We start from the raw sequence: 12,972 nt of genomic DNA on the forward strand, positions 1-12,972 counted from the left end.
GCAAAACAAATAAAATAAACCATTGAATAGATATATGATGAATGATGTCAAAAGTTGATAAGATGTCAATAAATGTCTTTATCTTTATTAAATCACTTACGAAATTGATTATGAAGACAGTTAAAAATAAAACAAAAAACAAAAAAAACAAAGGGTAATACTTTGGTGCATATGTCGCTATGCACCAAATCATATATTCATTGGGAAACTCATGTTTTTGAACTAGGGATTTCATATAGCACTTTCGTTTCATATATATAGTGAACGGGTTTTCCCAAAGCCCAAAGAAAACCTACTATCTTTGTGCTTATAAGGCAGCAACCATTTGATTTTCTGGGGGGGGGGGGGGGCTATGGTTTTTTTTTCTGGACAAATTTTTTCGCGACAAGTCGAAAACAATTTTTTTCTTTCAATTTTAGCATTAAATATAGTGGCAGCTGAGGGTGAAACAAACAATTTTTTTTTCTCAGAATCAAAAACAAATTATTTTTTTCTCCAAAAACTGGAAACAAACTTTTTTTTTCCAAAAAAAAACCATAGCCACCCCCCCCCCCCCCCCCCCTAGAAAATCAAATGGTTGCTGCCTAATGTACAATGTATATTGATCTTAATTCTAGAGTAGTGTTTGTAAACGTGTTTGTAAATTCGTGAATTACATGTAGGTTTCCTTCAAGGACAAAGTGAAAAAACTATATGCTTTGCCTATACAAAAACTGTTATAATATAAAAGCAAACTGGGAATGTATAGGTTAATATACTGGAAGTCTTAATTCAAATTATAACACATAAAAAAGACATGACTTTTTTTTTTAGCTAACCGAACTGTAAATTTCATCCTCGATGTTAAGGTAACCCGATATACTCAGAAAAAAACAAACCACCCCTTGTGAAATTACATTGAAAACGAGATTATAATTTATGTGACGTCGGTATAATACAAGGCGATCTACTGTAACCTAACCTATTCATTACTGCTCAAAATAAACATCCAAGAGATTTATTTACAATGGCAAACATGTAGTTCGTATGTTCTTTTCAATGAAAGAAAACATTTTCCAGGTGCAAACGCATTTGAACAAAAGGTAAATAATTTCTCCATAGACGAAAACGTAATGAGAGACATAAGCAGGTATTGGGGAAACTAATTCATTTCTATTTCTTATGAATTAGTAACCAACCCGGATGTTATTTGACACGACAATCAGCCAAATGTTCTTCTTCCTATTCTTTTTATTTATGAATAGTCAGCATAAAGCAAGATATTTGTGGTACCCAACACTTTCACTAAAATTAATTTGGCTTGTTTAATTTTAATAAAATTTTGTCAAAGAATTTACTTAAACCCTTCAAAAAAAATATAAATATTTCAAAAATTTTGAACCAACCGTTTTGTCAGAAAAATTACACTGGTTATATAGTAGTTTGACAAACTCCAATTTTGATCATTAAGAAGCTTAATATTCCCTTTACAACACAACGTAATCAAAACGTTAAGCTGACTTTACAGAGTTATCTCCCTGTAGTGTTAGGTACCACCTTAAACATTACAAAACACCAAAATAAATACTTTTCTATCGAATGAGTGATTGTATACAAATTCTTGAAATCTTGAACCTGTTTTGGAATTTTATTCGTCAGTGGAAAACAACTCATTGTATCCATCTAGCAAAGAATAAAAGAAATAACCTTGATCAAGTTCAATAAATTCATTTCCGTTTTGTACGTGTTCTTAAAATGAATGCTGTGACTTTTGTATCGTATACATATCTGGTTGATACACATTGAATCATGTACACAATGTTTTTATTTTATAGACGTCTGCATACAGAATCAAAAGTAGAGATTTCTGCGTACCGAATCAAAAGTAGAGATTTCTGCATACCGAATCAAAAGTAGAGATTACTGCACTAAGACATTTTACCTTTTATCGTAATATATCTTTCACTTTTCTTAGGTTTCAGCGATTTCATTCATAAAATTATAAAACATTTACCAACATTTATAAAATGAAAGAAATCGAATCAACTAAGCAGAAAATAGAACGTGACGTTATCTAAGACTTCTATAAAGCGACGATTAGTGAATGAATGCATTGCAATTAAATACTCTTTGTAAAAAAAATGGTTGTGAAATTCCTATTAAAAAGGCTTGTCGGAAAGAATTTTATCGTTAATTTGTTGTATTTTTTTTAACATTTATAGATCAAAAGTTTTATTCAAAACGGTTATCAAATTAATCACAGAAATTCTATAATTATACATAAACTAACATTATAGGGTTCAAATATTTTAAAGATTGCTTTGATTTTCTCGTATGAACTCTTAATATGTTCACTATATGCATACAAAAGACTCGACTTTATTTTGATATTACATGTACATGGAGTGTCTCTTATAGTATACGCGAATACCTGATTTTACTCAACTTTATATCATTATACAATTTGGGGGATCATTAATAATGCAGATATCAAATGCAATACAATTTATAGACTAGTTTAAGAGGGACAGAGAGAGAAATATGTCCAATCCTTTAACTCACATGAAAAACTTTCATAGTATACAAAAACCAATCACAACTATAATAATCTTCGTCTTAAGTAATGTGGGAGTTTTATTTGAAATTATACCACTATTACCGAAAAAGAAGCGCGCTACATATTTTCCACCAAACAATGAATATTCCAATTTGACTCCAAATAAATCATATCATATGAAAGCGAATTAGATGATGTTAATGACCCTTACAGTTGTGTAACAATCTCGCTGTTGTACGTTTATCTTCGTTCTGCTTTCATCTCAAAGACGGATATCATTTGTTTATCTTTAAAATATGTATTGTACAAAGAGCAAAGTGATGGAGGGTAATACATGGTTTCCTTTTTTAGTCTAATCAGGGGCGGATCCAGCCATTATAAAAAGGGGAGGTTCCCAACCCAGAGTAAAGGGGGAGTTCCAACTATATGCTCCCATTCAAATGCATTGATCGGCAAAAAAAAGGGGGGTTCCAACCCCCGGAACCCCCCTCCCCCCCCTGGATCCGCCAATGCTAATTATATTATTACACAGTCGATACCCCTGACCTTCTAACTAGTAGATTCAACTTTAAAAGATAAACTTCAATGAACGCAAACAATCAAAACTGAAAGTTTGCTTCGCAAGTTAAATGAAACCATACGATCAAAGACCTGTCTAGAACCAACTATATAAATAAGTATATACATGTATATCCAATTCACACTAGTCTGGTCAAATATCACACATTCAAATATTAAAGTGGAGACAGTCTGAATTGCACAAATCTCAGCATGTCTCTAAATATGAGATTTGAACATGTAACAATCAACCAATTTGATGACCCTAGAATTCGTAAGTGATGGCCTCAGTTAGTTTCTTCATATCGGTGATGTTTAAACAACATTTATATTTGTGACAAATAGTATATACAGGGGCGGATCCAGCCATTTTAAAAAAGGGGGGTCCCAATCCAGGACAAAAAAGGGGGGGGTTCCGACTATATGTCCCCATTCAAATGCATTGAGCGGCCAAAAAAAGGGGGGTTGCAACCCCCGGAACCCCCCCCCCCCCTGGATCCGCCAATGGTATATCTACATAGAAAACCCGTACTCCAAGGCAATTCAAAGAGGGGAGGACCATGCAAGCTGACATAGTATTAAAATATGTTTTGCATATCTGTAAATAACATTTATACAAATAAACATAGTCGTTTTGTTCATGTTCTGTTTTATTATTCCAATTACACATGTGATATTTTTTTAAACAAAAAGAGAAGGTACCAAAGGGACAATCAAACTCGTAAGTTAAAAAACTGCAAGTGTTTCTTCACACTTTATTGTATTATATTTGTCATTTTAATATGATAGGATGATTTCATTGCTCTCCAGCTTTGAGCTTTTTATAACAAATATGGTCGATTGTATGCATTTATTATATCATATTAAGTATACTTAATGTCATCAGAAACGCAACACTCTCATTAAAATGATATAAAACAGTTGAGTATGACTGCAAAGTTTGGCGCTTGTATTTTATGATGTAATAAAATACACAGTTTGGTAACTTTGTCAGCTATCTGATATCATCTTGATTGTTTAAAGGTGTTTTGTCAAAAAATTAAACTGCTTGACATTTTGGTTTCAAGTTATTTTGCCTTCCTGTCACCAAGAGTGATATAAGAACAAGCAGACGACATAGCTGTTGGTATTGCAGATGTCACTCAGTCATACAGCAACCAATCAAAGCAATCACAGAACAAATCTATATATATATGTACACATTCCAAGTGTTTTAACCTTGTAACAAACTACTGTACACTATTTTTTTAACGGATTGTATATTCTCATTGATTAATTTAAAAGAGGGGCAAAAGATATCAGAGGGACATTCAAACTCATAAAAGAAAAAAAATCAGCTGACAACGCCATGTCTACAAAAGAAAGACAAACAAACGAACAATAGTACACAAAACACAACATAGACAAATAAAGACTGAGCAACACGAACCCCACCAATTACTGGGGGTGAACTCATGTGCTCTGGAAGGGTGAGCAGATCCTGATCAAAGTCATGATAGTGTGTTCCAACCATTTCGTAAGCCACTGTCCGTGAAACGGATAGACGAAACCATATAGGTGGAACATAATACCATATATGGAAAAGATCAGATGAAACAGTAGCCAAGAGGAAAAGAGATGAACATGTTGAGCACTATTCGTTTGCCCAAAAGAGATTATTTGATACTTATAGTACCTCCTTGGTTTGTCTATCGAAATTAAGAATTCGATGTGATATTTATTATGTTTTGTTCAGCTAATGTGCTGACTCTAACTGTAACTCTATGTAACAGAATCTTGGTAATATTCGATGAATAATTTAGCTGATAGATTAATAATTTCAAACAGTTTTATATTTATATGCCACAATTAATTTCTCTGTTGAAAAAGTAATAAATAAAAGAGTACATGTACACAATTTAAATTGTATATTCAAATGACATTTTTTTAGAACCGAACCTTTATTTCACACTAAACCCATTCTAGTTTTGACTACAACAAAAACGTTCTGTAATCAGTTATCAGAGACCTGGACATCAATCATGACAGCCAAATACTGAAGATCATATTATTTTATTTCATTATGTATATGCTGTGTTACATGGTTCTAAGTTATTGGCGTAATACGACCCTAAGTAAAAAGGCTTCCGATATATTCTGACACACTGACAGGTGGAGCAGTGTTGTAGATAAGCTTAATGCTGTCTTATCTTATTCATATATAAACAATACATGATACATTGACCTCCGATATAAACATTCCAATTCATCCACTATTTATACTCTTTATATTACTAAATTCTCTGAGACTAAATTGTATATACTCCTGCTTTGGAAAATACGCATGATATGTTTCAAGGAAATGCTTTTTATTTAAACCTATATAGAAAATATATTTGTCACCATGAAAATCAATTCGGAGTGAAAAGATACTGCTAAAGATGACATGCTAAAACTTAAAATGCAGTTTCCTTTATAAGACAGTCATTAGAACTGAGGACGGGTGACCCAAAACAATAATTTGAACTGCTATTTTAATATTATATTGTTTGTTTTTGTATATATGTTATGTTTGTCACAGATCATGTTTTTTTTTAAATTCATATGGCAATAAAGTATTTGAAATTATAAAAGTTTAGAGATTGTTGAGAAAGTAGGAGTTGTATTGCATTGTAAAACTACGGAAGCTCATAGCAATAGTATTTTAGAGTTACAAATTGAATAGTAATTGCTGTTTATATAACATTTACTCTAATGACATGCAGAAAGACAGTAAACAAATATCACAACAAGTATGGCAATGAAACAACAAACAAACATACGCAAAGCTGCATCATAGATTATTTATCAAGATATGTAAATATTTTCTAACTTTTGTATTCCTTTCTAAAACCAACATAGAATGAGCCGCTATTTTGAGATCATATGTAAAAGTCTTTTACCTATATACTAAAAGTACATTGGAGTTTGCCACAAATCTCCAGATAATAAGTGATTGTTACATCACCTATATTCCACATTTAATGAGATTTAGCTGCATGCATTTAGATTTAAGTATTTTTATTTGAAGCAATAGAATGTGATTCGCCGTATGTTTTAGCCAAGTAGTTTTTGATTAAAGGAAGATACAACAGAACTATCTGCTTTGATGCAGTTCCATTAATTAGTCACCTCATGAACTTTATTTATGAAGAACAGGTTTAGATTTGAACCAAAACTATCCGCAGACAGAGGTGAAATACGGTTGTATAGAGATGAAACACATCCTGTGTTGCACATTTGATAGTTTTGACAATTTTACTCCCTGATGCGAATCTGCAGATAAATTTTGCATTATAAACTTGATTCAATAAATAGACGCATGTTGTCAGAATTAAGAGTACGTGATTAACAGATCAGTTGTGTGTTTTGAAGTTTGTAAACGAATTATGAGAAACCGGATCTTCTTAATAACGTTAAAGCCAACTGCACATATAAAAAGATTAGGATTAAAAACCAAGGACATGCAGTGTATACGCCAATGAGACAGCAACCAAACGATACACGTACTAAGTAACAAAAAGATAGCTGTAGAGGTCTACATAAATCTACACTAACAAACAGGCGTTGGCACAAACAACGAATCTAACAAACGCATACGTAACTGATCATTTCTTTAAAACTGTTGGTTGTAAATAAGACTGCTCTCCTGGTCGAACTTTTTTATAATGAGACGTTATATTGACATTCACAAAACACAATCCGTCGAATAAATCATTTCGCTCTTACTGTTGCGAATACGACATAAATGTACATTATCCGAATGCACTTTCATTCCTCTGTTACAAGGAACAATTAATAAAGCAATTTACATATAATTGAAATGGAATTACAGAAAAAAAACCCAATCTTGGAATCTTGTACATTATATAAGAGTTCCAATTATACAGAATAATACGCAATGAATTTTCATTGAACAGCTCTATAGAACGGTTGTCTTAAGTCTATTACACATGAATAATAAAAAGGAAAATGTATATTACGGTGTTCACAAATACACCGACGTATAATTACAAATCAAATTAGCACTAAGTATGTAATGTATGTTTCAACAAGAAACAATATTGACGGGACAGTTTTATGTCTAAATAAATAGAAATAAATCTCCTACAACTGACAAATAATGACAAATATGTAGTAAATGAATAATAACCAGAATATATTGATATAACGTAAATTTCTATCATTACGACAAACATATTAATCTAAATATTCATACTATTTTTAATGTCTTATTAAATACCTACGTTTTACTTTCCTTTTATTCGCGTTTGGTTGTGTAAATATTATTCTAAACCGTTTAACATGTAATTTAAGAAAAAATGCCATACAAAATTCGCGTTCATTTTCAATTGAAACTTGACACAATTGTTCTCTTAAATTAAGCGATGCTTTTCACACGCTTTCAATATTTTTTGTTCGTTAGTTAGTTTACCAAAGCGAAGAAACTGGCATTCTTTGAGATTATATTTTGGTGTTGAAAATTTTCTCACTTTTAATTGACCAAGGTATAAAAAATATGAAATTGGATTAAAAGATTTATATAGTATTTAAAAGATCGTTTAAATCTTTGAATAGAAAACTTTTGGTTAAGTTGACTAAGGAGAAGTCATACTATTGTCTGAATCGCTATGTCATCTTGTTAACTGAGATGGGCTTTTCTCAAGTCTCGTACTATTTCAATATGGTTCTTGTCAATTTAACACGTACTCGGTACAATTGTATTGTTGAATATGATACAAGAATGTATATAACAAACAATGCATATATATGTGAAAATATTACAGTCGGAGTTAGTTAGTACATTCATAACATTAATATTAACCATATTTTAATATATTAGCTATTTTTACAATTCAACACATCCGTTTTAATGTAATGATGTATCACTGAATAATTATGAGTTCTCAGTATGACTGATTGCATAATTGGAATATCACTATCAAAGCCGATTAAATTTTGAACTGTCAACAGCATATAACAGGGCTGAGGTTTTAATAGTAACAGTGTAGGTCGTCAACCCCCTTTTTTTAACCCCTACCCCCAATAAAGAAGGTTATACAAGGTTAATTTGGACTCTTAACATAGTATTCTTTATTTGCAAAACAAACAAAAAACAATTTTGGTTATGGCAAATACATAGACAAAACAAACATAATGAAAACCTTATGAACATATTGGAAAACAAAGGCTTTTTTTATACACAAATCCCTTTTTAGGGCACCAATGGCATTTCGAAGGCGAAGTGCTTGCAATTGACGGTTGAGTCACATGTTGACAGTATATAAAGAGCTTGTATATACATATCTTTGATGAAAATAAACAGATCTGTTATCTTAATAATACAAAATGATATGCAGTTTATAAGAAATGAAAATAAACCGTAATCAACAGTATATAATATCTTTAAATGGCTTCATATCGCGGTTTTAAAGAAAAAACAAGGTCAAAAAGTACATCTTCAGATTGGTAAAAGTGTAATCTAGAAAGATAATTAACTTACTCAAAATATTTTAAGTGGCGAAACGATGAGATTGCACATCAATTATAGGTATGAAATTTGATTAAAATCACTGAAGCTCAGAAATATTTTTGTTGATAATTTATGAAAGAGAAAATTAGATGTAAAAGGGATAACATAATTTATTTCTTTCAATTTGAACACTGAACATCTATTTCCGATTTTTAATGGAATACAGTGCATTTCTTTTTTATCTAAATTCGTTCAATTCATTGTATCACTACGGTCGATTATTGAAAGCAGATATAACAGTTTATTGAGAGAGGCAAAACATTCAAGAGAAAACATTTTGTAGAGAATAACACATTTTCAATCAATTCCTCATTTTGTCATAGCCAAATTGCGGATTCAGTACCAACTGATTTAGTATACTTTTCAAAGTTTTGAGATGGATTCACATAGCAGTGGACTATATGTTTAATTGTTAATGATAAAATTCATATAAGTGATAAAAATCAAAATATATATTTAATATTTCTGGTAGTGCCCATTTAAATAATCTACATGATAAAATATGAATTTTTCTTCATTAAAATGTACTTGGCATCTATAATCTATGGCGATAATTGATGAAATAAGTCATTAAAGTCTTCAATTCTATTACCATTCTCTAGTGATAAAGTGAATATTTTGGTAGAATATAAATCATTTCGTTTCATCTTACCATTATAAATCATGTGAAACGCGCCTGTTTTTGTCATTACCGCTATCATCTTCTTACTTTTGTTATTGGTTTCGTCAACTGACAAATTCTTTCATTATACGTAAATACTACAAACACATTTCTAGTTCGTTCAAGTTGTTCTTACAAGACAAAATGCCATTGAACACACACGAAATTCATTTATATGTTATGTCAAAAGGTAAAAACAATCGTACTTTATAACTATTGTGCAAAAAAACATATGTAAGACTACACTAACATTTAAAGAACTCGTATAGTACTTATTTCCTTACAAATAACATGTGTTTGTAAAATAACCTCCATTTGCTTCGACCCAGACACCATGTGTTTGTCACATAAGTTTGGTAAGACGTTTATCTAGTCTAAAATATCCTAGAATTTCAATTATTTGGTCTAACACAAACACAGAAAAACGCGTCAGTTACACATATAAATAATGTTTTCAGTAGGGGCATAACAGCTAAAGGTTATAGCCACAACCGCCTTATATATGCCACATACCTTTGCCTGAGAAGTTTGTAACCTTACATTTCAGACGATTTGACATAAACAATATACTGAGCAATTAAAAATGTAATGAGAATTCTCATTTTAATAAAGGCCTTCTGTTTCACATATTGTCCACTGTTTCTCATATTAAATGTCAAATAAAAGTGTCAAATGAACATTAAATCGAATCCTGAATAATATTATATGGGTTTAAGGGTTTCTCTATATTTCTGCTGAAATCAATTATCATATAAAGTAAGCGTAAATACGGCATATTGTAAAAATCATGAGGGTTTTTCAAGTTAACCATTCACAATGGTGTTCGTAGCTCTATGATCTCTACACATATTCTTTTCTCAACAGTATTATTTGGTACACTATTCTACTCGGTGTTTTTTTTATTATTATTTATGGCGCTTATATTTGCATATGATGCGAGAATGGGGTGGTCTTAACAACTACATATAATTTTTATTTATCCACTGATATAATCAGCAACAATTTGAATTTATTGCATGAGAAAGGTTATGCTTTGTGGTAAAGATCTCGGCCTGTTGACACTTAGTCTGCACCAACCCTGACTTCACGTAACAATAAAAATATAATTTGCTTATGATAACCAAGTCATATTCATATAATCTAATCATATTCGAAGACTTCAATAAAATTATGAATAATAAAGATAACAATTGATATGTATGTATATTATATGATCACATTTACTTTCTGTCATAATATTAGGAAAATAAAATAACTATATCAATGCAAATATAGACTATGATGGATAGTTGTCTCATTGGCAAGCATACCACATCCCCTAATTTTATATCGATGTCATTTTTTTTTATCTTTTTTATTTTTCCTTATTATTTCCATAAAATCTGCAGTGTCGTTTAAAAGTGACATTTTGTTGCATAATGAAAGAAAAGATGTGAATCCCTGCAGTATTTAAATGACAATTAATCTTCAACTGTATTTCAAATGAAATGTCAATTGAATCAACAGAAAATGCCAAGTAAATGTTAATCTTTTTTCTATTTATTTTCTCATACATGCATATCGTTGTTTGGTATTTCTGGTATTGTTTGTCATGAATGCAAATATGTGTGTAAGATGCGCCAAAGGTACATTAAATTTGATCTACTTGGTTACAGATTGGATTTTAAAAGTGTTGCTAGCAGACTGGCTGCCCAGACACTATTTGTTCATTTTGGTATGCTTATCAATTTAATTTATCCCTTAGATATCTAGCACAATCAATATATGTGCATGTAATATGATATTACTGGAAAAATTAAAAAGTATGGTTACAAGACATTTAAACTGCAGGTCGATTTTTTACTTAACAAATCACACAAGAATGTCAACTATATTATAGTCTCTTATATTGATTAAAAGAGGTTTGTGCAAACATGTAAAAAACATACTGATAATAATTAGACTTGCTAAGGCGAAATCAAATAGATCCTTGTATAGAAACTTAAAACTATTATCTTTCAGTTGATTAAAATGGAAGAACTATTATTTTGCACGCAAATACCGACAGCGAAATGCCTAAACATCACGGACCTAGAAATAGTTGAGCATCTAGCATTTATCTAGACATTCAACTAATGTACTTTTAGCATGCATCTAATTGTCATGAAAAAATAAAAAAATATTTTCCCCATTATTAACCAATACCAAAATTTATTTGACATAGCATTACTATAAAAATATCAAATACAAGTATTATTTTTATTGGAAAATAAAAAAATGTTAATTTTACCATACCTTTATCACAGCTAGTAACAATACTGTGGAAATTATCTCTTGAATCATCATAGTTAACAATTAATCCAACATTGTAATGAGAAAATAAACATCCCAAGTTAATTTAAATAATATTCACATTTTTTTCTTTTTTTTTTTTAAATATCACTTTAAAGTAAAAACATTATAACTTGAAAATGTGCCACTGTTTTAAAGGTTCTGCAACGAAACATCCATCGAAATAAATTTAATTAATCCTTTAAATGCTCCACAGCTCGGTTTTGTTGCGTGGGACTTCTACATTCAATATACTACTAAATTCGAAAGATATGTGTATCATTGGACAGGTGCAAACGTTTGAAAAAATAAATGAATGATAAAAAAAAAAAACGACAAGAGGTCAAAGATCAACCGAAAGAGCACTTCAACCAATCAAATGTCTCGTTGTAATCGGTCACTTCTCCTGTCGTCTGTTAAAATCCCTTCTCTCAATGATAATTAACGTTTCGTTTGAATTAAACGCACAGTTGGTTAAAATGGGTTGGTATTTACAATATATAGGTATTAACACACTGCTACCTATAGCATGTCGACCACCTTAATAACAAACCGATTAAAGCGCCCCATTACTGTCGAAATACGTTGACACGAATAGCTTGATTGATAAGGAAGACACTGCAAACATAATATCATAGGAGCCTTCTTGTAATAGTTTGTTTATTTTTCAATTATGGCATCTTATATTGACTTTTTCTAAAATTATTGATAACACTGAAACATCGTTATCGGGAATGGATAGGGTTAACCTGTGCTAACACTTAATTTGTAATGACAGTTTTTAAATTTTGTCTATGTTTCGTTACTTTTAATTAATATATTCTGTGTTTTACATTCCACTGCTTTATAAATAAACCAAATAACATCTTTCTGTAATATATACCTGATACATTTCGTGTGTCGGATTTATCCGCATCAGGAACGCTCAAAGATAAGCAATTGAAAGCCATGGATATTAAAGTAAATGCACTGCAACGCTTATAATTAAAATATCAAAAATTGCAGAAAAATATAATTAAATATAGGCTTATATATGGTATTGGTTTTGCTCATTGTTGAATACACATTGACATACCATAGATTCTGTTTGCTATAGTAGCTTACATTAACATAAATCTGGTGGATAGTTGTCTCATTTGCAATCATTCCACATCTCCTTACTTTCAAAAAGAATGGGAGAAGGAAACTTATATATGAAAGTTATACAAAGAACTTACATTCTTATACTACGGACATAACAATAAGGGAAGCATGAGGAATGCACATTCAAAATTATTATCAAATTAATTTATAAAAATCGTAAAATATGATGTCATATATTTTTACAGTGTAGCAATACTGATTGTATTCTGCATC

The 12,972-nt window shown here is 30.8% G+C and overlaps 1 protein-coding gene across 3 annotated transcripts in view; it reads right to left on the reverse strand.

Annotated features, from left to right (window-relative positions):
• LOC143063498 (uncharacterized) overlaps positions 1–12,207 on the reverse strand; it is a 32,972-nt gene extending 20,765 nt beyond the window's left edge. For 2 of the 3 annotated variants that reach the window (XM_076235691.1, XM_076235690.1), the window contains exon 1: positions 11,581–12,207. In XM_076235691.1, coding sequence (XP_076091806.1) covers positions 11,581–11,631 — 51 coding nt within the window. In that variant the 5' untranslated portion in view covers positions 11,632–12,207. Of the gene's footprint in view, positions 1–9,297; positions 9,317–11,580 lie in introns of those variants that run through there. The other variant, XM_076235692.1, reaches the window with a different exon arrangement.
• Between the last annotated feature and the right edge of the window lie 765 nt (positions 12,208–12,972).

Source organism: Mytilus galloprovincialis, chromosome 2 (genome assembly GCF_965363235.1).
Source record: "Mytilus galloprovincialis chromosome 2, xbMytGall1.hap1.1, whole genome shotgun sequence".
Classification (NCBI taxonomy): domain Eukaryota; kingdom Metazoa; phylum Mollusca; class Bivalvia; order Mytilida; family Mytilidae; genus Mytilus; species Mytilus galloprovincialis.